At 44.7% G+C, this 26,827-nt stretch overlaps 1 protein-coding gene across 1 annotated transcript in view; it reads left to right on the plus strand.

Moving 5' to 3' along the window:
• LOC124722465 (E3 ubiquitin-protein ligase Hakai) overlaps positions 1 to 26,827 on the plus strand; it is a 204,897-nt gene that overhangs the window by 153,173 nt on the left and 24,897 nt on the right. The window contains exon 5 of the mRNA XM_047247622.1: positions 17,298 to 17,469. Within this exon, the coding sequence (XP_047103578.1) occupies positions 17,298 to 17,469 (172 nt within the window). The remainder of the gene's footprint in view (positions 1 to 17,297; positions 17,470 to 26,827) is intronic.

The raw sequence follows: 26,827 nt of genomic DNA on the forward strand, positions 1-26,827 counted from the left end.
TTGTGTTTTCTGATGAAAGCTGGTTCGGCCTCTGTGCAACTTATGGCCATGTGTTTTTTAGACGGAGACCAGACGAGGGTCTGCAACAGGATAACAGTCGCCCCTATACCGCTGCTGTACCCCAACATGATCTACCGAGTGTCGAGTTGTTGCCTTAGCCTGCTCGATCACCAAATCTGTCTCCAATCGAGAACATTTGGCGCACGATCGGACGACAAATCCAGTGTCTTCCAAAATCAGGATTAACTGTCCCTGTATTAACTGACCAAGTGGAACGGCGTGGAGCACTACATCACAAACTGATATCCGGCACCTGTACAACACAATGCATGCACGTTTGCACGCTTGCGTTCAACATTCTGACGGCTACACTAGTTATTAAATGCGCCAGCAGTTAACATATGCAATGGCTTATTCCGCGCTTACATTAACCTGTGATCTCCCATTGTTAATCATTTAAATATGTTACCTAGACAAATGCATCCCCAGAATTTCATCATTCTACATTAATTATTTTTCGGTGTCGCGATCTTTTACCATTCGTGTAAATTAATTCTGTATATAATAAACAATACTGTGCTTTTCATTTACAGTATCGTAATTGTCTGAGCCTAAGTTCAAAATGTTCGAATGTGTGTGAATTCCTAAGGGACCAAACTGCTGAGGTCATCGGTCCCTAGACTTACACACCACTTAAACTAACTTATGCTAAGAACAACACACACACCCATGCCCGATGGAGGACTCGAACCTCCGGCGCGAGGGGCCGCACATTTCGTGGCATGGAGCCTCTAACCGCGCGGCCACTCCGCGCGGCTGAGCCTAGGTAATCAATAAAGTTACGGAAAGGTATGAGCTTCTCTTTCGTGAGCCTTTGATCTCTACTCGTCGTGTTAAAAATAAGATTGCAAATATTGTTAACGAATCAAAGGTTATTAGAAGTGAGAAATATAGGTACCTCATTCTTTATATGGCGTAAACGAATGGTGCTATCACAACGGAAGTGGTAGTGCACTGTAGAAAGCAATGTGGTAGTGCATTTGCTAAGACACTCGTCTCAGTTTCGGGAGGATGGATGTTCGTGCTCTGTCCGGTCATTCTCTTCAGGTTTTCCGTGGTTTTCCGATATCACTTCTAGCAAACGTAGGGATGTTTCCATCAACAAGGTCACGGCCTATCAGCTGTCCTCTCCCCATTAAACAAGTGTGAGTATTCATATGTCCGTATATAGATGAGTTGCGATGGCCAGCCGGGGTGGCCGAGCGGTTCTAGGCGCTACAGTCTGGAACCACGCTACCGCTACGGTCGCAGGTTCGAATCCTGCCTCGGGCATGGATGTTTGTGATGTCCTTAGGTTAGTTAGGTTTAAGTAGTTGTAAGTTCTAGGGGACTGATGACCACAGCAGTTAAGTCCCATAGTGCTCAGAGCCATTTGAACCATTTTTTTTTTTTTTTTTTGAGTTGCGATTGTCCTTGTATTTAGCTGACAAACATTGTTTGTAAAGTAATCCTTAGACGAACATAGAAGAGAGACTAATACTAGTATTTCTCTATAGTGAGCCCGACACTTATTCTCTTCTGATAATGTCTCCCTAGTGAGAACGACATACTACCTGTGGTATAGGAGGTTATCCATCTAGTATTATGCCTGGTCTAATATTCTACAAGCATGTGTTTTAACGTAAATACCAAATACCGACAAGACAGAAGTGGCGCAGTGTGTATGTGTGTGTGTGTGTGTGTGTGTATGTGACCGCCGCGCGCTGTGTCTGACAGGCTGGCTGTGGAATCCCGCGAAACGCGTTCATGCAGCCCGCCACCCACCTCGCGGAACAAATAATTACACATCTGCCGAGTACTGCTCCACCGGCCGGCTAGTTACACAGACCTGGCCCGCAGCGCCTAGCTGCGCACGCAGAAGGCACGTCCTGCCCCTACAATCGCGACTTGCTCGCCTTATTACAACCGTCCGCGCCTTAGAGACTGAAATGAAACCAGTCGTCGATGATATGATGCTCATATCGCATTCGTGTATCATCTTGCTATTTATGCATTTGTGCAAGGTTTAACTTGATTAATTTTTAAAATAGACACAGGTGGATGTATAAGATAATAAAAGCACAAACGCTCATGTGAGCATGGGTCCGCAAACGAGCCTTCTGCCAGATGCAGTGCTCAAAAGAATTAGGGGAATATGATCTTGGGCATCTGCCACATCCCATTGAGCAATAATTGAGAGTTGGGTACGTTACCAGATTATACCTTTACCTTTCACGAATTAGTTGCCGCTTTACATCCCTGAAAATTTAAATAAAAATAACTGAAATTTCCGACAGGTGTCGAAATCAAAGTGGAAGCTATCTTTCCTTCCGTCATGCTAGGTGCTTTTCATTGGACTTCAGAGTTTCAACATGTATGTCCTAAGCGGGCATTTGTCACTGCCTGACACCTACGTGACCTGGTCCGTGCGAGTCTACGGATGTATCCCGCGGCATCCTTTCTCATTCTTCATGAGAGCTCATGAGAATTCTAGAAGCATCTGCGGTGGACAGGAAGGCCACGAACATGTTTGTCAAACATGACCCACATATGAACGATGCGGTTCAGGTCGGGACTCACCGCCGGCCATTCTACAGTAGTACAGATGTTCACGCTTCGTAAGACACTTCTACCCCTGCTGACGACCTCCACATAGGCCCTGGGATTAGAAGGAATTCAGGGCCACCACCGTTTGTAGCAGCCATGGCATGGTCCAACATGACCTGTTCGGTGTACAGCCTGGCGGAAAGCCGACATGGCCAACGACAAGACCAGCATGGCTCTCAATACTGCAGCCTCCCCACACCATCACAAAACTTTCGAAACCACTCGATTTCCTGAACAACAATTGGCAGGTACCTCTCACCATGTATCTCTGTACACGAACACCACCCTCATCTTGCTTCAGAGGATATCTGGACTCGTCTGTGAATAATGCGTTTCGCCAGCGACGAGGTTGCCGGTTGACATGGGAGTGGCAGACCTAAAGGTGGGTTGCAAGATGTAGTGTCAAGCAGGGTACCCAAACAGGACGCCTGGATCATAAGGTCCTTTTCATAACCTGTTCATTACATACTGCTCGGACACAACTACTCCAAGTGGCCCTTCTGAGATAGTCTTGCAACAGTCTGGCGGTATCAGTACGACGCCGCAATACAGAGATGGCCAGATATCGGTCTTCATGTGGAGCTGTAATGCGTCGACGACCTTGTTCAGCTCATCTTCTCTATGACCAGTTTTCCAGAAGCGTATCCACAACCTATGGATGACACACAGAGTGGCGTTGGCACCTACAGCAACACGGCGGAAAGTCCTTCGTTTCTGGATCATCAGACCGCCCTTGCAACTTGCACTGCATTAAGATGTCGTACTGCATGTGGTTGGTTGAATACAACGTCCATAAATGACAACTGCCAACTGTGTAACTGAATAAAAAACATTCGGACACTAGTACTCACTTTCTTCCGACACTGTAAGGCATTACACAGCCAATAGATAGCGGATGGTTTTAATTGCTGCCTACATTAAAAGCGAAGATCTCAAGATACGCAATAAAACCACAGGTACTGCCTGTATCAAAATACACACATCAAAAAAAGTTTTGCATCACCCCAGTTACCAGAACTCCTGAAGATAGACGTTGACTGTGGATACTGTATCACAGACACACTCACTTTGACTGTTGAGAGATGTCACTAAACCCGCCCAAGATGTAGACAACCATGCATGAGCAGCGCCTATTAGACGGAAGGGGTCCGACAGCCAATCAGTTCCAGTCATTCCAACAGGAAGGAGGTACACGGCTCGTGTTGTCTGTAGTTCAACCGTGCCTAGACGGTAAATACCGCGGTTCGATCACGTCTGCATTGTTAATTTGTGCCAGGGAGGGCTCTCAACAATGGAAGTGACCAGGCGTCTCGGAGTGAACCAAACTGATGTTGTTCGGACATGGAGGAGATACAGAGAGCAGGAACTGTCGATGAGATGCCTCGCTCAGCCCACCCAAGGACTACTACTGCAGTGGATGACTGCTACCTACATATCATGGCTTGGAGAAACCCTGACAGCAACGCCACCATGTGGAATAATGCTTTTCGTGCAGCCACAGGACGTCGTGTTACGACTCGAACTGTGCGCAATAGGCTACATGATGCGCAACTTCACTCCCGACGCCCATGGCGGGGTCCATCTCTGCAACCACGACACCACGCAGCGCGGTACAGACGGGCCCAACAACATGCCGAATGGACCGATAAGAACTGGCATCACGTTCTCTTCACCGATGAGTGTCACATATGACTTCAACCAGACAATCGTCGGAGACGTGTTTGGAGGCAACCCCGTCAGGCTGAACGCCTTAGACACACTGTCCAGGGAGTGCAGCAAGGTGGAGTTTCCCTGCTGCTTTGGGGTGGCATTACGTGGGGCCAATGTACACCACTGGTGGTCATGGAAGGCGGCGTAATGGCTGTACGATACGTGGACGCCTTCCTGTGACCGATGGTGCAACCATTTCAGCAGCATATTAGCGAGGCATTCGTTTTCATGTACGACAATTTGCGCACCCATTGTGCACATCTTGTGAATGTCTTCCTTCAGGATAACGACGTCGCTCAACTAGAGTGACTAGCACGTTCTCCAAACATGAACCCTGTCGAACATGCCTGGGATACATTGAAAAGGGCTGTTTATGGAGGACGAGACCCACCAACCACTGTGAGGGATCTATGCCAAATTGCCATTAAGGAGTGGGACAATCTGGACCAACAGTGCCTTGATGAACTTGTAGATAGTATGCCACGAAGAATACAGGCATGCATCAATGCAAGAGGACGTGCTACTGGGTATTAGAGGTACCGGTGTGTACAGAAATCTGGACCACCACCTCTGAAGGTCTCACTGTATGGTGGTACAACATGCAATGTGTGGTTTTCATGAGCAATAAAACGGACGGAAATGATGTTTATGTTGATCTCTATTCCAATTTTCTGTACAGGTTTCGGAAGTCTCGGAACCGAGGTGATGCAAAACTTTTGTTGATGTGTGTAGATTCAGCGTACCGGACGTTGATACACGTGTTTCTCTATTTCTTTTGAACAGAGGATCGTTAGCTGTTGTCCTACATCAGCAACAAAATGTGTGCCAACGCCCCACCAGGTATGTTCTATATTCCCCAACGTTTCTCAGTGGGCATTGGTGAAAACTAAGACGCATTAGATGAAGATGTCTTAGAAAAGTTTACATTTCAAATAAACAAAACGTTATACTAAAGTCAGTGGTGGTTTATAGCCAACCATTGCAAACGCTCTCGCAAATGGCTTCCTTGCGGACCCATGGTAACTGGAAAATTTTTGCCTGTGTTACTGTAATTGTTGCTCGAGGTTTTCCCAATGAACTAATTGTAGGAACGGTTCTCAGGAGGAGTGTCTGATGTATTCGTGAAAGTCCCGCAATTTCATCTTCAGGTGCGACGAATACAATTGTGAGCTGCTGCTGCTGCTGAGATGACTTGCTGGGAAACTGCTGCCTGTAGTGTGACGAAAGTTTAATTTGTAGGTTGTTCCTCCATTCGCCGGGTAGGAGTGTGGTATAATTACAGATGACCATCAATGCTGTTCTTATCTAACTGCTGAGCTGTGACTGAAGCCTCCTGTTTAAAACTTGCTGGCGAAAAGGCGCCAAATTCGTCGGCCAATAACGAGGATTTCCTGATCGGCAGCGGGAAAGACAGCTACGCCATCCACTGGACGGTGAACCAAGAGCTTCGGCGCACTTGCAATGGCCGTCGTTCATAGTGTGCGCTGCCTTCGGCCGCCCCAGCGCCATGTCGCGGGAGCCGCATGCCAGTATACGCGTCCACATTGGCGAGTGGCCATCGTCGCCGTTGTCAACCGAATGTACACCCTAGGAAGAAAATAAGGCGCATCACCAAGGAATTATGCGAATGGGATCGAAATCGAAAGATTTGATGTACATGCACAGACGTACAAATGATTAGAATTTTAGAAAAAACTGAATGATTCATTCAAGAGAAAGTGCTTCACAAATTGAGCAACTCAATAACCCGTTGGTACACCTCTGGTGCTTACGCAAGTAGTTATTCGCCTTGGCATTGACTGAGAGAGTTGTTGGATCTCTTCTTGAGGAACAAATTCTGCCCAACTGGCGCGTTGGAAAGTGAAAATCCCGAGAGGAGTGGAGTGACCTGGCCATAATGCTCAAAAAGTACACGATCGGAGAGAGATCCGGCGAACGAGCTGGCCAAGATAGGATTTGGCAAGCACGAAGACAAACAGCAGAAACTCTCGCTGTAGGCGAGTGGTGGTTATATTGCTCAAATATAAGCTCAGGATGGCTTGCCATGAAGGGCAACGACGGGGCGTAGAATATCGTTGACGTACCGCTGAGTTGTAAGGGGTCCTGTTATGAAGAGAAATGGCACCTCAGACCATCCTTCCTGGTTTCCAGGCCGTATGGCGGGCTGCAGTCAGATTGGTATCGCACCGATATACTGGGCGCCTTGACTGGAATAGAATTGTCTTCAGTAATTAGTCCCGATGGCCAGCGAAGACATGTTTCGAGGTGCTCCGGGCAGTGATGGAATACCAACCTTTGCTTGTCATCCACGGCATTCTTGCAGCACAGCGGCACATCGACGATATTTTACGCCGCGTTTTATTGCCTTTCCTGGGAAACCACACTAGGTTTATATTTTAGCAAGATAATGTACGACCACACACGGCGAGAGCTTCTATTGCTTGTATTCGTGCTTGCCAAACCTTACCTTGGCTAGCAAGATCGCCGGATCTCTCCCCAATTGAGAACGTTTGGAGCATTATGGGCAGGATCCATAATCATCTTTGGATTTTGACGACGTAATGCGCAAATTGGACGGGATTTGGCACGATATCATTCAGGAGGATATTCAACAACTTTATCAATAAATGTCAAGCCGAAAAACTGCTTGAGGCCCAGAAGTGGACCAACACGTTATTGAATTACTCAATTTGTGAAGTTCTTTTTCTTGAAGAAACCATCCAATTTTTCTGAAATTATAATTTTTTGTTTGTCTGCACATATGCGTCACATCTACCGATTTCCGTCCATTTCAAATAATACCCTTTATGGTGTGTCGTTTTTCATCGATGACACACACGTCAGCAAAATTTGCAGTGACTGAATATTGTCTTAGTGTGGGAGACAATACGGGCTACTGAAATACTAGACGTCTTCTCACTGGGACAACCTTATTAAAGAAGCGATGGAAATTCACAACTCGACAAATCTGATGCACAGATACACAGGGTGCCAGCTTAACATTGCATGGGATCCAGCACTGGCCATCTTAAAATCATAGTGAGCACAAGAGGAAACTAGTGGTCACACAGGGAACGACGTTTCGGTGTCGACAAAGATATTCGCATGTAAACGTCGAGGGTGGTCACACTCCAGCGCGGACAAATACGAGCGGCTCCCAACAGAGGGAGCTGTAGGGGGCGCCGGCAACGCACGGTACGAACGAGTGCTTTGCGCTTGCCCAAAAGCTATTGATTCATCGTCCGACAGGTAGCGTAGCAGTGTTTTCCGCTACCGATCAGGAAATATTCATCATTGGCGACCGAATTTAGCGCCTGCATTCCTGCTAGTTGTCTGCTTGCACTGGCATAAACAGGAGGATTCATTCGGCACCTAAGGTGTGAATCTGTCACGCCTAAACATGTCGCTCTGCTGCGCCGATGAAATATTGTGGCGAAACCTTTCTATTATTATCGTAAGCCGTCATATATCACCCGTGTCAAATTTAACTATGAATTGTGATTCACTGCGGTATATACAAATGGCTCATCACCTAGTTTACAAAAAATTGCCCTTCCTCATGCTGCACAATTTACTATGTACTGTACATTACTCGAACACCGTGATCTTTTACAATTTTGATACTAATCTCTGAGATTTGACAACTATTTTCCAGTCTGTCTGTCAGGCTAATCTTGAAGAGTTAGGGTTCCTGGCAACCTAGCCGCCATTAACTACACTACAACTATGACATCCATACATATTATAAAAATTGAGGTACGTATGTACGTATGTTTCACATTTCCTCCTAAACCACTGGACTGATTTCAATGAAGCTTGATACACTTGTCACCTACTGTCTAGAAATACTCGCTACGGGGGTAAGAAACACCTATTATCGAAGTGGTGAATGTGAAAAAGAAGTGTAGCCCACGACGCGCAAATACCCAGAGACCGCAAGGGGTGTTTGAGAATGAGAGAACATAATTGGTTGTAACGAACTTTATGCATAATTTCAAACCCTTATGAAATTTTTTTCGCGCTGGCAACCCCCACAAAATTGTCAAGTGTAAAAAATCTATCGCTTACTACATTTTCAGTGCTCATGCAGTTAAACTGTCGCTTCATGCATCATGTTTTAAAGTATTTCTTCTTTAATAATAACTGGATTCGCAGTGTACTTTGCAGACGGTATTCACATATACCACTGAATGTAATAGCAAGTTTGTATCATTGTACCACACATATGTCACGAGATATGACGTCATAAACAGTGAGATGCGTGAAAATGAAACTGCAATGAGAAATTCGCTAGAGATGTAGGTTAACTATGTATACAAATATCTGTGAAATATATTAAATATTTGTGAAATATATGTGAGTGTGCGTACGCGGGAAAAGCCAAGGGTAAAAAGCTCCTCCTAAACCCCCCATCGATTTCAGCTTAACATGGTATACGCACTACTTTGGGGTAGGGATGATAACGAAGTGAGTGAAGGGGTGGGGGATGTACAAAGAGGTGCATGGAGGAGATGGACAGAGAGAGGGTAAATGGCCAGAGAAAGGAAAGAGTTAGAGATGGTTCAAAAAAATGGTTCAAATGGCTCTGAGCACTATGGGACTTAACATCTGAGGTCATCAGTCCCCTAGAACTTAGAACTACTTAAACCTAACTAACCTAAGGACATCACACACAACCATGCCCGAGGCAGGATTCGAACCTGCGACCGTAGCAGTCACGCGGTTCCGGACTGAAGCGCCTAGAGCCGCACGGCCACCGCGGCCGGCAGTTAGAGATGAATAGAGAGAGAGGAGAAGAAGGAAATGGACAGAGATAGGTGGGAGGAGGGGATGGATAGAGAGATGGGGGAGGAGAGGGTGGGCTTAGAGGGCGGAGGGGAGATGAACGGGGAGGAAGGGAGCAGAGGGACAGAGGAAGGAAAGAGGGGGTGGACAGAGAGAGGGGGGAAGAGACGGTTAGAGAGTGAGAGGAGGACAGACAAATAGAAGATTGGAAGAAATGAGTACCCGGGTACTCGGCTAGTAATTAATGATTTTTCCGATAGCAAAGAAATCTAACATCGCACCAATTGACACTGATAAAAAGTAGTAACTCCCTCATTCAGTTTTTACCAGATTACAAAATGACGAATAGTGCTCTGAACAAATATCTTTTCCCGTCTGAACACATACACTTTCGCAACGTTTTGCAACATTTTAATATTATATACGTAATTTGATAATCGTATTTCAAAAAAGAATCACTCTGCCAAAAAATCTGTCAAAATGATGGAAAACAGCTTTGTTCATAATCTCACGAAGAAGAAAAACTGCACGAATACGGTATAGTGACGATTGTTGCTCCGCATCGCATTTCAAATGGTTCAAATGACTCTGAGCACTATGGGACTCAACTGCTGTGGTCATAAGTCCCCTAGAACTTAGAACTACTTAAACCTAACTAACCTAAGGACATCACACACATCCATGCCCGAGGCAGGATTCAAACCTGCGACCATAGCGGTCGTGCGGTTCCAGACTGTAGCGCCTTTAACCGCTCGGCCACTCCGGCCGGCTCGCTTCGCATTTACTCAGTGTAAGAGAGAGCATGTGGTTGTTGAGTGAAAGGGTATAAGTGAAGATCACCCACAAGGTACCATAATGTCATGACAGAAACGCAAACGACGTAAAGGCAGCTAGTATTAACGGGACACAGGAAACCAGATTTCGTCAGTATCACGCATGGATCTTATTGGGAATGTAAGGGAAAGGGGTGATTTAAAGGAATCTGCGAACAAAGAACAAGTTTATAACTAAAGCTTTCACCAGAATTAAAATTAAGCTCTGCGATCAGGCCCAGATGACCATGTGATGCCAATCGTCTATTGCGTCGTCATCTTCGTATGGCGCCACTGAAAGTCAGTCTGGAGGATCAGGTGGTCAACTCACCTCTCTCACAAACCACAGCCATCACTTCTCCTTCAAGTAGATGGTCGGTGTCCCCACAAGGCTGAGAACACCCGGGAATCAAACCAGGCTCCTGCACGTGAACAGGCAGATATGCTTACTGCACTGCTGACGAGACGAACCCGTTAGATAAAGAGAAAAATAAAATTCTACTGAGAAATGATGCGATGCTTAAGATGACGCGCTCTAACGTTCGGTAGAATATCTCTTGTCTTTCTGTTGGTGGCCCGTCGAATGCAAGCAAATGAAAATAGAGAACTACGTTTCATGAGAGTATGAAGTGAAATAATACATCCGTCTAGCTCGCTAGTGAAGGCCACCAGTCGCCTGGAGGAACATCTCGACCTTTCTGCTGATCCTCGGAAAGCGGGAAAGAAAACAGCGACTGTTAGACGTTACCCAGTGGACCGAGAATGGTTAAAAAGAGAAGGGAAGGGACTCAGCGAGGGATGTGGAGGAGGGCTCGCCAGTATTTATGGGACCAGTCAATCAACTTTGCGCCTCGACCCACAGCGTGAATCATGATGCAGCGTCTCGGGAATGGCTAGCTAACTGTAACGGACTCTCCCCGTTGCCAAAGAGATCCGCCGATATGGCCCTGGGCCGCTCGTACTAGAACGTGGCCAAGTGTTTTTCAATAATGGTGAGCCTAAGTCACAAGCGACAAAATCGCACTCTATCCTGGGAAAAATGGAAATTCCGTGACGTAAACAAATGTCATTTATCAAGCAAAAGGAACCTTGTGATGAAGCCATTATTCACGGGAAAAGAAATAGGAGTAATCCACTGATTTACAAACCCCTGCCACTAACGTCGATTTGTAGAGGGATTTTGGAACGTATTGTGTTCAAACATTATGAATTATCTCGAAGGAAAGTATTTATTGACAAATAGTCAACTCGGATTCAGAAAATATCGTTGTTGTAAATCACAATTAGCTCTTTATTCACGCGAAGAAATATGTGCTATCGACAGGGAATGTGGAATAGATTTCCTATTTTTAGATTTCCTCACAAGTGACATCAAATCAACCTGCGTGTCTATGGAGTATCATCTCAGTTGAACGACTATATTCGTCACTCCCTGTCAGAAAAGTCTCAGTTCATAGTAATTGACGGAAAGTAGTCGAGTAAAACAGAAGTAATAACTGCCGTTCCACAAGGCAAGGAAGTGTTACAGGCCCTCCGATCTTCCTCATCTACATAAACGATTTAGGGGATAACCTGAGAAGCCCCCTTAGATTGTCTGCAGAGGATCCTGTCATTTTCTGTCTTGTGGAGTCATCAGAACATCAAATCCAATTGCAAAATTATTTAGACAAGATTACTGTATGGTGCGAAAAGTGGCAATTGACCAAATAATGAAGGGTATGAAGTCATCCACTTGAGTATTAAAAGGAATCCGCTTAATTTTAGTTACACTGTAAATCATTCAAATCTAAAGGCTGTAAATTCAACCAAATACTTAGTGATTACAATTACGAATAACTTAAAATGTGACGATCACATTGATAATATTGAGGGGAAAGCAAACCAAAGACTTAGAGTTATTGTCAGAGTACTTAGAAAATGCAACAGGTTTGCTGTAGAGACTGTTTACCCAGCGTTTGTGCACCCTCTTCCGGTGTATTGTTGTGCGGCTTGGGATACGTATCAGATAGGATTGACGGAGGACATCGAAGAAGTTCAAAGACGGGGAGAGAGTGTCACGGATATGATATGCGAAGTGGGGTGGCAATCATTAAAACTAAGGCATTTTCATTGCGGCAGGCCCTTGTTATGAAATTTCAATCACCATCTTTCTCCTCAGACTGTGAAAATATTTTGTTGACCCCTACCTAAATAGGGAGAAATTATCATCATCATCATCTGAGCTCGCAAGGAGTGATTTAGGTATTGATTTTTCCTGCTCATTGTTCGAGAGTGGGACGGTAGAGAAATAGTTTGAAGGTGGTTCGACGAACCCTCTGCCAAATACTTAATTGTGAATGTTAGAGGTAATTATGAACTGAACTTGACATCAGTTCTGCAATAAAAGTGACCGAGCTGTTAATTAACGTCGGCTATTCTCAATAGTGACTCGGCTTTTGACTTCCTGACCACTTTCTCTCTATTCATTGCTTGGCAAGTAACAATCATATTTTGAAATTATTTGTCAACATGTGTAATGGAGCATCAATAAACGACGTGAACATAAATGGAATATATCTAATTCATTACCATGCAACGACAAGAATTGATGATGGAAAACTTTCTTTCTTTTAAGATTAGGATTGTTTTGTGGTCGACATTGCTTCAAGCTTGTCCAGTAGTGTTCTTGATACAGACTGTCGCACATGTACGCGCAGTATCTATCACAATCCAGCAGGTTTTATGGAATTGGATAAATGCCTGCCATATCATTGGCTAATGTTGATTATATATGATTAAATGCTCTATAAATTCCGTTCGCCGATTTACATGCAAACCATATGGGAAAGTACGCTTGGACAAGCGGGTAAAGCGCTTCACTAGGGGCCCTGGAAGCCCCGGTCAACTCGCCCTGTTATGAAATTGAGTGCCGGGAGTAAAAGGCAGTCGGGGCAATGGACTGCCATCCTCCTCCTCGTAACGTCGCGGCGAACGAAAAGTTGCACTCTTCCTGCACTCAGGTCAGAAGAACGTTCACAGGTTGAACACAGCAGACCTTATGTTTTATCTGTTTACAGTAACCGATATTTCGTATGTGTATTCGTTGGAAAATGATGCGTGATTAAATCAGGTCCGAATTATGGAACTCATAAAAAATTTCGATTAATTAAGTGGAACCAGAAGTTAGGATTATTAGGCTGTATTTGTCTATAATACAAAGTGTGTCTCATGCGTTCGGTGAATGGTCTCGGAAAGTTAAGCAAAGAAGCGTTACCAACATAATACCTTTATTGTCCTATGAAGTAACCACTACTAGCTACAACACACTTCTGACGTCGGCTGTAAAACTGTTGGAAACTGTCCGTAAAAGCTAATTGTGGAATCGCTTGCAGCACTGTGCTCATACTTTTTGGATATCCGCACCATTACAGGGGATGAGATCTAGTGCTACAGAAACGATCCAGAGACCAAGCGACAGACAATGGGGTGGCTTTAGTCACTTCCTTCGGACAGAAATTCGTGATGGATCACGTCTTTGCTGTCGAAAAAGACAGTCAGCATCGTCTTAATCTTGGATTTTGTCAGATGAGTGTTTTGGGAGGCGAGAAAACGATGAACACAGTGTCATTGGCTGTAACTTGGTCTCCGGATCGTCCTGGTAGTAGCAGGTCTCAGCTCCTGTAATGATGCCGGTATCCAACAATGCGTGACCACAGTGCTTCGAACGATTCCACAAGAAATGTCTGCTGAAAGATTCAAGCAGCTGAACTAACGTCTAAAGAAGTGTATTGTAGCAAATGGTGAGTACTTTGATGGGCAGGTATTTTGTTCGGAACTCTTGTTTCCTTTATTTTCTGAGATCCTTCACTGAACTTTTCTGACGAATCTTGTATTTCCCTTTCCTAATTTTTGATTCGTGGTGTTCTTCTCATCGTTGTATTGTCCTTCAGTGTAAAACATTATTTCTTAAAAGGGTATATCTTCCATTTTCATGCAGCGTTCATGAACAGCATGATCTCCAGTCTCACTATTGTTACCCGAAGTCTTAGTAACATTTTATTTCCGTTTTCCCCTTTCGTTTTCTTCTGTTCTTCTTGTTTCTGTCTATATTTTGAAGTTGAAATCAAGGTAGTTATTGCAATATTTACCATTGCTGCTACATTTCATTATCACAAATCAATAAGTATGTTTACATTGTAAAATCTACATCTACATCTACATCGATACTCCGCAAGCCACCCAACGGTGTGTGGCGGAGGGCACTTTACGTGACACTGTCATTACCTCCCTTTCCTGTTCCAGTCGCGTATGGTTCGCGAGAAGAACGACTGTCAGAAAGCCTCCGTGCGCGCTCTAATCTCTCTAATTTTACATTCGTGATCTCCTCGGGAGGTATAAGTAGGGGGAAGCAATATATTCGATACCTCATCCAGAAACGCACCCTCTCGAAACCTGGCGAGCAAGCTACACCGCGATGCAGAGCGCCTCTCTTGCAGAGTCTGCCACTTGAGTTTATTAAACATCTCCGTAACGCTATCACGGTTACCAAATAACCCTGTGACGAAACGCCCTGCTCTTCTTTGGATCTTCTCTATCTCCTCCGTCAGACCGATCTGGTACGGATCCCACACTGATGAGCAATACTCAAGCATAGGTCGAACGAGTGTTTTGTAAGCCACCTCCTTTGTTGATGGACTACATTTTCTAAGCACTCTCCCAATGAATCTCAACCTGGTACCCGCCTTACCAACAATTAATTTTATATGATCATTCCACTTCAAATCGTTCCGCACGCATACTCCCAGATATTTTACAGAAGTAACTGCTACCAGTGTTTGTTCCGCTATCATATAATCATACAATAAAGGATACTTCTTTCTATGTATTCGCAATATATTACATTTGTCTATACTAAGGGTCAGTTGCCACTCCCTGCACCAAGTGACTATCCGCTGCAGATCTTCCTGCATTTCGCTACAATTTTCTAATGCTGCAACTTCTCTGTATACTACAGCATCATCCGCGAAAAGACGCATGGAACTTCCGACACTATCTACTAGGTCATTTATATATATTGTGAAAAGTAATGGTCCCATAACACTCCCCTGTGGCACGCCAGAGTTTACTTTAACGTCTGTAGACGTCTCTCCATTGATAACAACATGCTGTGTTCTGTTTGCTAAAAACTCTTCAATCCAGCCACACAGCTGGTCTGATATTCCGTAGGCTCTTACTTTGTTTATCAGGCGACAGTGCGGAACTGTATCGAACGCCTTCCGGAAGTCAAGAAAAATAGCATGTACCTGGGAGCCTGTATCTAATATTTTCTAGGTTTCATGAACAAATAAAGCGAGTTGGGTCTCACACGATCGCTGTTTCCGGAATCCATGTTGATTCCTACATAGTAGATTCTGGGTTTCCAGAAATGACATGATACGCGAGCAAAAAACATGTTCTAAAATTCTACAACAGATCGACGTCAGAGATATAGGTCTATAGTTTTGCGCATCTGCTCGACGACCCTTCTTGAAGACTGGGACTATCTGTGCTCTTTTCCAATCATTTGGAACCCTCCGTTCCTCTAGAGACCTGCGGTACACGGCTGTTAGAAGGGGGGCAAGTTCTTTCGCGTACTCTGTGTAGAATCGAATTGGTATCCCGTCAGGTCCAGTGGACTTTCCTCTATTGAGTGATTCCAGTTGCTTTTCTATTCCTTGGACACTTATTTCGATGTCAGCCATTTTTTCGTTTGTGCGAGGATTTAGAGAAGGAACTGCAGTGCGGTCTTCCTCTGTGAAACAGCTTTGGAAAAAGGTGTTTAGTATTTCGGCTTTACGCGTGTCATCCTCTGTTTCAATGCCATCATCATCCCGTAGTGTCTGGATATGCTGTTTCGAGCCACTTACTGATTTAACGTAAGACCAGAACTTCCTAGGATTTTCTGTCAAGTCGGTACATAGAATTTTACTTTCGAATTCAATGAACGCTTCACGCATAGCCCTCCTTACGCTAACTTTGACATCGTTGAGCTTCTGTTTGTCTGAGAGGTTTTGGCTGCGTTTAAACTTGGAGTGGAGCTCTCTTTGCTTTCGCAGTAGTTTCCTAACTTTGTTGTTGTACCACGGCGGGTTTTTCCCGTCCCTCACAGTTTTACTCGGCACGTACCTGTCTAAAACGCATTTTACGATTGCCTTGAACTTTTTGCATAAACACTCAACATTGTCAGTGTCGGAACAGAAATTTTCGTTTTGATCTGTTAGGTAGTCTGAAATCTGCCTTCTATTACTCTTGCTAAACAGATAAACCTTCCTCCCTTTTTTCATATTCCTATTAACTTCCATATTCAGGGATGCTGCAACGGCCTTATGATCACTGATTCCCTGTTCTGTACATACAGAGTCGAAAAGTTCGGGCCTGTTTGTTATCAGTAGGTCCAAGATGTTATCTCCACGAGTCGGTTCTCTGTTTAATTGCTCGAGGTAATATAGGGCGTCTGATTTGATGTAAGAGAGGACATGAAGCTCCTTATCTGGTCAGGGTAAACACAGGTGCAAAATTGAATAAACAGCCAAGTCTCATTTGAGGTAAGTACCTTTACTGAAAATGAACATGTCAATGAGGCATTCATTATTACACGGTTTCACTTCTACTTTCGTATCAATGATAAATACGAAAACAGCACAAATGCACTTTCAACTCTGCGTGAGATAGGTGGAGTTTGTTCACGCTCTAACACCCCTCTCACACGATAGTCTGTGTGGGCGGGGCTCACTTTCTCCGCTCCGTACATCCCTCTCCGTAAAAGAGAGGGAAATGTCTGACAAATGCATTGGCTGAAAGGTATGGACTGTTAGCGAGTTAAGTCTCATCATTTTCACCGATAAATATCGGCTCTGTGCTAAATACTATGATCATTGTTCGTTAGACAGGTGGCGTCGAGGACAGAGGACCCATTTTGTCAACGTTTAGGAGAGACACGCTGATGTCATGTTTTGTGGTCCATATCACAGCTAGCCATTCAAGGAACTCTATCGGTACAGCGGTATGTCGTAGACATCTCGCGTCCTCATATGTTATCTCTTATGAGGCAGTATCCTACTACCACCATGCAATAGGACAATGCTCGTTTGACACACTTCTGAATAATGTTGACGTGTTCCCTTCTTTGAAATAAATGCGCATTACCGGCTACGCGCGATTTTTAATTTCACTTGCTCCTCTACATGTAGGTGCTCAAGGTTCGTTGTCAGTGTGTGTAGTACTCAGCGACAGATGTGGAAATGTTGCTACTTAGCAACTGTGAAAGAAGTTTTTAATGGGTGACTTTGGTGGAATGAGAGAGCAGGAAGTGTTGTGATGTTGCAGCGACCGTGAGGCGGCGGTGATGCGCGCGAACGGCTGGCTGTACCACTACTACATGGTGCAGAGCAAGCTGCAGTACGGCCTCGCGCTGGAGGCTCACGCCGCTTCGCGCATGGCGGCCGCAGCCTACTACCACCACGGCGCCCCGCAGCCGCCGCCCGCGCCGGGACCACAGGTAACTTCCTGTACAACTTAATACTCTCTAAGCACAGTTAAGGAATTTTTTTATCAATATATAACAAATTCACCGACGGGATTAGTTCGATATTTATGAAACTTTGTGGAGATGTTTATAACATACAGGGTGTAACTGGTATAAGTGGAGATATTTTTATATGTGGCACCTTAATATATACACACAGTCTTGACACAAACACGTCACAAGCCTTACGAAGTGACGTTTTCTGCACAGCCGTACCTGGACTGCGATGTGAATACTGCCTGGCAGAATAGACTCACCGTTTTGCATCCTCATGTCTACACTTCAACTCCTGGAATATTGCACAGGGGAAAATAAGAATTAATGGCTTCCGTGAGCCACATGTACTTGGAGGTACTACCCAGTCTAAAAACATGCGAATTGTAATAGCTATAATTATTCGTCAGCAAATGACGTAAATAATGACGTAATGTTGTTCAGTAAACTGTCCTCAATCAACAACCGAAATACCTGCACTTATTCCCAATACAGCCTGTATAACGAGTACTGAATGATTAAACTTGCATACCATCTGGAAATGGTGTCCATCCTCAACATAACTATGAGATGAGATCCAGATGGACACAAATATACACTTGCATTTGTTATGGCGTGGATGTGTGAAGCCTCCGAATGTCATATTGGAGTTATTTCTTACCAGTCCTGGGGCACGCGCTGTATCAACTCATGGCTATTTCTGGTTATAGGCTGAAATGAAAGTATATGCCTTCCTACTGTATCCCTACATGATCTATGGGCGATAAATCGGGGACTCGGTCAAGTCAGTCAACGAACCGTAGAATCCTGAAGGTGTTTGTGGTCTGAACTGTAGTCTGGGATGTTGCAGTATCCTGTCGGCCTATGACATTTGGCACGTTGGTAATGAAGAGTATAACAACAGGGTTTATCATTCTTGCCACATAGTGGCAAGCGTTTAGCCTTTCTCCAACAGTGACATAATCAATCATGTTGTCATATTCAGTAGCTCCCCACGCCATGATATTAGGAATTGGAAAGGAATAGGTTTCGAGAATCGCAAGTTCCTCTGATCTTTCATCAGGTCGTCAGCAGACATGTTGGCGTCGATGTGAATGCTACAGAATGAAGCGAGTTTCATCGCTGAACACCACAGAATGCCACTCAATATCCCACTGGACTCTGGCTCTACACCATGTGTCCTCCAGAGAGATATCGAAGTGAGCTACTTGGTGGACTATGCCCATAATGCTCCAAACGTTCTCAGTTGGAGAGAGATCCGACGACTTTGCGCGAAGACAAACAGCAGAAACTCTGGCCGTGTGTGGGGGAGCATTATCTTGCTGAAATGTAAGCCCAGGACTGCTTGCCATGACGGGCTAAAATTGGGGCGTAGAATATCGTTATCGTACCGCTGTGCCGTAAGGATGCCCTTGGATAACTACAAAAGGAGTCATGGTATGAAAAGAAATGACCATAAGTCCTGATTGTCGGGCCATATGGAGGGTGATAGTCAGGTTGGTATCCCACAGCTGTCCGCGGCGTCTCCAGATACATCTTCGCCGGTCATCGGGGCTCAGTTCAAAAAATGGCTCTAAGCACTATGGGACTTAACATCTGAGGTCATCAGTCCCCTAGAGCTTAGAACTACTTAAACCTAACTAACCTAAGGACATCACATACATCCACGTCCGGGCAGGATTCGAACCTGCGACCATAGCGGTCGCGCGGTTCCAGACTGAAGCGCCTAGAACCACTCGGCCACTTCGGCCGGCCAGGCTCAGTTCAAAGCGGGTCTCGTCACTGAAGCGATTTCTACTCTAGACAATGAGGTTCCAAGCAGAAAATGTATCTAGGTGGTTGGAGACGTCTGACTGTCGAAGACCCCAGCAAATCGTGCTGTGTGGGATGTGGCGTATCGCTGTTCAATGTGGCATCCGAAATAAGTTCGAGAAATCGTTGCGAATTTTAACATCTGATGCTGGTACATTAGTAGCAACTTGTGTGGGCACAGCAAACTCCAACTGAAGCCTTACAAAACAATCTCTCTAAAAAACAACTTAGATACTGTTTTTTGACGTCAATACTGCAACGGGCTACTTCAGTCTGTGGTAGCTGCATTTATGGAGCCAGATGAACGCGCAGAACTCATCAAGAGCTACAGCAAGAGCTTCTGCATGATATGAAAATCAGGCGTATGAAGTGCAATTACTGCAACACTAATTGCTGTATCGATCTTTTCCCACCAAAACATAGCTTCTGATGGGTGTGAGAACAATATACTACAATCTTTTATCAGAGAATGTGAGACTACGTGTATGTTATAAAGGATACGTATTATAATGAAGAGGCGAGAATATGACAGAAATCACTTAACATTATCCCTTCTCTACAGAAATAATTTTGGGTCAGGTTAATTTTAGGGCAACGCCTTGTAAACTGTAGTTGTGGCTGGTCACCAATATGTCGGCGACAGCAAGTCGTCTTGGTTTGAAGAAGGATGCGAGGGGTGTAGGGGCACATTCAAATGGCTCTGAGCACTATGAGACTTAACTTCTAAGGTCATCAGTCCCCTAGAACTTAGAACTACTTAAACCTAACTAACCTAAGGACATCACACACATCCATGCCCGAGGCAGGATTCGAACCTGCAACCGTAGCGGTCGCGCGGTTCCAGACTGTAGCGCCTAGAACCTCTCGGCCACCCCGGCCAGCAGGGCACATTCCTGGGAGGCAGTTGACGAATATGACCAGACAAGTAATAGCTACATAACAGGTACGGAGAATTACCCCAGAACACGCTGGTAAGACAGTCATAGCTTTTCGTAGACATGGCCATATATGGTGACAATAGAAAATAGTGCCTAACCTGACAGTCTTATAACAAGGGCCGAGGTGGAGACCCACTTTTGACGGTAATTGTAACTGGATGTCAGGGATGGTTGAGTGTCACCCGATGTTCTCTGCTGAATATGGATGCAGCTGCGGCAGGAGAAGATAGATCGCAGATACAAGTACTTCTTCATTACTGTTTGATTACAAACGTTGAGTAACCGAAGTTAATGATGATTATGTGGGTGAAATGAGAGTACCTCAAGAGCAGGGAAGATTCCAAATTAGACTCCTTCCCTGTGATACATTCTGCATTTAAGATTTACAAAGCAACTGAAAACGAATATTAAGCTCTGAAATCGGGAGGAAAGATTACACTAGTGTTTAATGAGAAATTCACGTGTTATCAAGCATCAGATCAATTAAAGGTTACAAAAATGTAAGCAGTGAATCTCCTATAAGGTAGAGATGAGCGAGAGAGAGAAATGCTAGCAATGAGGAACAACAATGGCGCATGATGGCTCATTACGTAGCTTGTAGGCCCAAATCTGATCGTGCTGTGCTGACGGCGGGTGCCGGATGTCCACAAGGTCTTGTGTGACCAACACGGTCACTACGTGTTGACTGCTCCATGACACCAACTAAAGTGAAGCCTAGAGACCCAGCTGCGTCACCAAACGAGGTGGCGCTGTGGTTACCACAGTAGACTCGCATTCGGAAGGACGACGGTTCAATCCCGCGTCCGGCCATCCTGATTTAGGCTTTCCGTGATTTTCCTAAATCCCTCCAGGCATATGCCGGGATGGTTCCTTTGAAAGGGCACGGCCGACTTCCTTCCTCGCCCTTTCCTAGTCCGATGAGACCGATGACCTCGCTATTTGGTCTCTTCCCCCCTAACAACCCAACCCAACCCTGCTGCGTCTTATTTTAAAAACACGACCCAAGTAAGAAATAAGCAGTCTTGGGACTGTAACAGAGCTTGGAGCCAAGAACAGCGCACCAGGAAACAGACATCGACCGTCACCGGTCGATGCCTCTGCCTGCTCGGCATCCCTCAGCAGCAAAAGTTGTCGCTCCCGAATCGTCAGAGTTTTGCTTGTCAATGCACTGGACCCAGTCCTCAAGAAACTTCCACGAGTTGACCGAGTGCTGCATTACCGTTGCCCATTCGATCATTGCCTGTGTTCCAGAACATTTCCGCGTGACACACGAATAAAATTACTTACGCAAAGGCAGCTGGGAGCAGCCACGTTTAAACCCCTCTTGGACAAGCCATCGTCTGTCGAGCAGCTGGGTAGTTGTTTTTCTTTATACGAAGTATCCTATCATAATACTGTATAGGAATTATGTCACCTGTAACGAACTAACACATTCGGGCTTTTTTTTCTTTTTTGGTACTACTACTACTACTACTACTACTACTACTACTATTACTACTACTACTATTTTCCTTCTTCTTCTTCTTATTCCTCTTCCTCTTCCTACTCCTACTCCTTCTCCTCCTTCTCTTCCTCCTCCTCCTCCTCGGCTAACACATACACTACCTGGCATGAAGTCCGAGCAACGGCCTGTCTACGAGGGTTTTGGTTCCTGCGGAATGCCAGACACGTTGTGAGGATCGGTGGGATCGTACGTAAAACACCCTGTAAAATTTGGGATAAAATCCGTACATGGGTACGAGGCATGTGAAAGTAACAGTGACCGTAGATGAGCGGGTAACAATGAGTACAAATAAGACTCTGAACAACGGTAATCGCTTCCAGCATAGTGGCGATTGTAGATCGGCGGACTTGGATCGTATTCATGGCCCTACATGGCAAGCAGCCTTAGTTGGTTGTGTTGTGGGGACTGCTTGAGGCTAGTATCCGACGAGCTATAAAGCATATATTAGAAATTCTTTTACAAAATTTGGGAGCGTATTCGATTGAAATGTGAGGGTAGCGTCCTAAACATAACTTTTCTTACACGTGACTGTGATGATCCTCCGCAGAATGTAATGTTGTTGATGATAATAAAAGAAAAGGTAATGGTGGAACTCCTGGTCCCATCCGAGGAATGGGTCACCTCAACGCTATTGCATGCCCCCAGTACATGAAACAACGTGGAGTGGTTTGAAATGTACCTCAAGACATTGATAAATTTTTTGGTGATCAGGAAGTTCACGCCATTATATTATATCCCATTGTGAGACAAATGCTTGTAGTGTAAATTTTTCCATTGCCAGGATTCTAAATGGCTAGCAACGGACACTAGAGGCGTCACACAAGGACGTGCAACGAGACTACTAATGAGGCTGCTTGGTTAATTCGTAGGAGCGATTCGTTTTGAGCCGTTGGCGAGACCCTAGGGTAAAATTTTCTCTGTTGTCGGTCTTTCATTCTAAATCATAGCCAGAGACAGCGTTCACGACGATCAACACGAGTATTGTTGAAGTGTAATACGTGTTGCTTGCCAAAGATTCTGGCGCTCGATCCAAGGGCAACGAGTGCAGTTAGTCAAAAGTGGTCGCCGGCCGAAACGTTTCGCCTAGCGATACCAACCGCATGTAACCAAATTAAATTTCACCCATTTATTTACGAAATGAAGCACAGTCTGACCTGTTGACCCTCATTATATTTCCAGGAATGTCTCCATCCGCCTCTTCCATGCGGTGCGCGGAGGACAGCTGCTCTTTCTTTCTTTCTCTGTCTCTATCTCTCTCTGTCCTTCCTCCCTCACCCCTCCTCTCTCCGTCTCTCTCTTTCTCTTTCTTCCCGCCTTTCAGCTGTACAGCCAGGCAGTAAACTGCACTCATAACAGGCCAAGGTACTAGACATGGACATAACAAGATTAAGGTTTAACGTCCAGGCGTCGACGAGGTCACTGGAAACTGACGGAGCTCCGAATTTATGAAGTAACAGTACCGACAAGACAGAGGAGCATCTGGAGTCACATAAATGAGAATAACTGTTAACACATTAACAAAAGCTAAATCATTTAGAGGGAGCACTAGTTCATTCAGAAAACAACTTATTTTCTCGTCTTTGATATTTTTAACAAGCGAGCACAAGGGTGATTTTTGAGTGGTCCTACGATAGAATTTTACTACTGTAGTTATGGAAAGTTTTGTGCATTCATTGTCTGATAGGCAATTACGATTCGAGCCTATCTACACTTCAATGATTCGTTTTGCACGTATTGCGCAGCAGCGCTGTTTCTTATGAAACTTTCCGGTATGGTTTGTATAGTAGAAGAAATCTCTGCTACCTTTAAGTATTCTGCTAAGTACATATTTTTGTAGACGTTCAGCTGCTATTCGCTAGAAATTGGTCCAGAGACCTCTACATGTTAATTGTCTCAATCGAGGAACTCTTATTCTTGTCTGAGAAGTGAGGCAGTCTACTGCTCATAAAATTTACTGAGCATGGTGAAGTTTCTGCTTGTTTATGTCGTTCCTTGCATCTTAGTGAGCTTGTTGCTACAGCTAATTCACAATCGCTGTTCGCAGTCTCTATACGAATGCCATTAAAAAAGCCAGGATTGTTTGCCGCCAATTAACATACACACAGTTTAGTGTTGCGATTTATCAGAAGTATCTGTTACGGGTAAATTTGTTTACAACGGAGTTCATCACGCAGCAGGACACGGTGTTTTACCAAGCGAATATCTTCAAGCCGGTGCGAAGGCGGGGCAATTGCCTCAATGCTCTCTGTGATTTTGCCTGACTGGCATATTGATTCTGAACTGTACAGCCTTCGAACGGGAACATTTTGATCACCCCTTATATTATGTAGTACCAGACAGATACAGTACATGTAGATGTTAAATCTTGGTTTAAATATTTCACATGCTGACTCCGTCCAACCTGTGTGAATTTAAGTGTGTCGCTTAATGTTACGAATAACCCACCTCCCGTCCATTTTCAGTAAGCACTTAGGTAGGTGAGTCCCAACTATCTCACTGCTGTCATTGTCTACTTCTAGCCAAATTTCGCCACGCGTGTTATTAGACTAGCTGATTTTAAGATGTGTTTCACACTCTGCCACATTTTTTCCTACAGCACATTCATCATGATGGACGGGGATCTAAAACACTCTGTTTTCTCTTGTAAGGAATCTTCTGTGCGTATCTCCGAGCTGCAGTAACTCACATTTCAGCTATTGCTTCGTTTGTTAGATAAGCGCCAGAAAAATCCTTAGTAAAAACAGCATCGGAATTCTGCTCACTATGGAGATAAATATACTGTAGTAGACTGAGCGTTTACATAACCACAGAAAAGTTTGTGAAAAACCTCTGTTTTCAGTCTCTCGAGCAGTATCACACAAGATCCTCGCCATTTCGAGTCACTGACTGGGTATTATCCTGAGACAAGGGTCCCAGGTTGGTGGTATCAAATCATATACATGTTTTGCTGACAGAAGCAATCAAATGGGGCCCTTGTATCTACGGAAGCCATCGATAACTGGGTACTGTTTCTATCGTCGAAACATCTCTGATGCGTTGTTAATTGCTACCAATCTGCGGGACAGAGGTCGCTAAACCACTTCAAGGAGACAGTTAACGACCAAGATGTAGCCTGTTACTATACTGATAGTGATAGAAGTATTTCATGGAGTTTGAGCATAAGATACTAACGTTAAGCTCGCAGTGCTGTTGGTGCTATTCGAATGGAGTAGATAACGTGTCGGCACCTGGTTTCACAATCTCTCGTTATTGCATCTGCATTCGCAAGAGCTCAATTGCATCATTCGAGATAGGAGTGTAGCAAGCCATAGCAGATCACTTGTCCTATAACTTTGCCCAACATGAACTATATCCGATTTAAACTACCCTTAAGTAAATTAATTTACTAGATCGTTGGTCGTACTAGAGTTAAGCTATTTTATTTCAGGAGAGGCCAATAAGTGTCTTAATGTTAGCATTACATTAACATCAAACGTAGAGGAATGCTACATTAAGATCGAACGTGGAGTAAGGATAACTATTCCAGATCTTCGATTCTAGGAGTTTCTCCTTTTTCCCTTCACTGAATATGTACTTAATTTGGTATGCTGAAACAAGACTTGTGGAAGAAAGGCTGCTGATATAGATCATGCTCTTGCATAAACACTACTCTTCCTTGCAATTCTGCTGTCTGTGGTTTAAAATCGATATCCCCGATTAAAGGGCGTAACGAGAAGAGCTATCTACAGTAGCATGTGTCACTGTTGCTATCAGTCCTTCTGACAGTATCATAACAGCGCTGTTACACCAAGTCATCGGAGAGAGTTTATGAGAGTCATATAGTAGATGAGCCATTCCCCCTTCACAACGACAAGATTTAGAAATGATTTACATCCCGAGCAGCACAGTGAAGTCATGTACGGGTCACACGCCACGTGCATCTTATGGTAGCGTACTTCTGGCTCCCTGACATCTATAACATATTTGAACAAACTATTCCTAAAAGAACGACATAGAACTGTCAAGAAGTTTGGTGAACAAATTTCCTGAAAATCATTGTAGAAGGTTTACTGAACAAGATAAGGCTGCATCACAAAACATTTAGCACGCAACAATGCCCAAAATATGCAATTCGGAACACTCAGAAACCGATTTACACGTTCTGCACAATATAGTTCATTTGATAGTGACACTGTTAACGTGGTTGTGAGGAAGTGGAGAATCGTTATTGGTGATGTCCAACAGACAGCAGATGATCACTCAAAGATGCAGAGAGCACATTCCATGGAATTAAAATTTATATCTGTCTCTGAACAGACCATACGATGGATGTCATAGTGTATACAAAAAATTAACCACGAGAACCGCTCAAAGCGGACAGATACACGGTCCAGCCACATTAATGTGACCACCACCTATGTTCGACATCAACGTGCAATAACCACTCACAGACGGCAGGTGGGAGCGCTAGCAGGGAGGAGGGGAGGGGTGTGTGTGTTATACAAACCTTGTCGGAGGAACGCGGAAGACAGTGCTGTCGTTGTCATAATGCGGAAACAGAATGATATATCTGACGTCCACAAGGGCATGATCATTGACTTTCGGACGAAGGCTACAACCATTTCCGAACCGGCTAAGTCTGTGAGCTGTTTGCCTGCCGCCGTCATTAAAGTATAAAGCGCGTTCCAAAATGAAGCTATCCAAAACGGGCGCCGAAACAACCATGGTGCACCACAGACCATAGATGACAAGGGTGAACGACGGCTGTGGAGATGGGTACTGACGAACAGACTTGCAACTGTTGAGCAACTGACCGCCCAGACCAACCAAGGAGCTACAAACAGTGTGTTCTCAACTACCGTTCACCAAACATTGCTGCATATGGGCCACCACAACAGGCGCCTGATTCATGCACCCGTGCTGACTGTTGTTAATCGGCGACGAATGTTGGAATTTGCAAGCCCATACTGCAATTGGAGTGGCAACAGGCATCAGGCTGATGACCGTCGCCATGCACGGTGTGAAACGTCTGAAAGCAAACACTCTGCAACAATCGTCGCAAGTTTCCAGGCCGGAGGAGAGAGCGTTATGGTCTGGAGAATGT

Source organism: Schistocerca piceifrons, chromosome X, assembly GCF_021461385.2.
Source record: "Schistocerca piceifrons isolate TAMUIC-IGC-003096 chromosome X, iqSchPice1.1, whole genome shotgun sequence".
NCBI classification, from domain to species: domain Eukaryota; kingdom Metazoa; phylum Arthropoda; class Insecta; order Orthoptera; family Acrididae; genus Schistocerca; species Schistocerca piceifrons.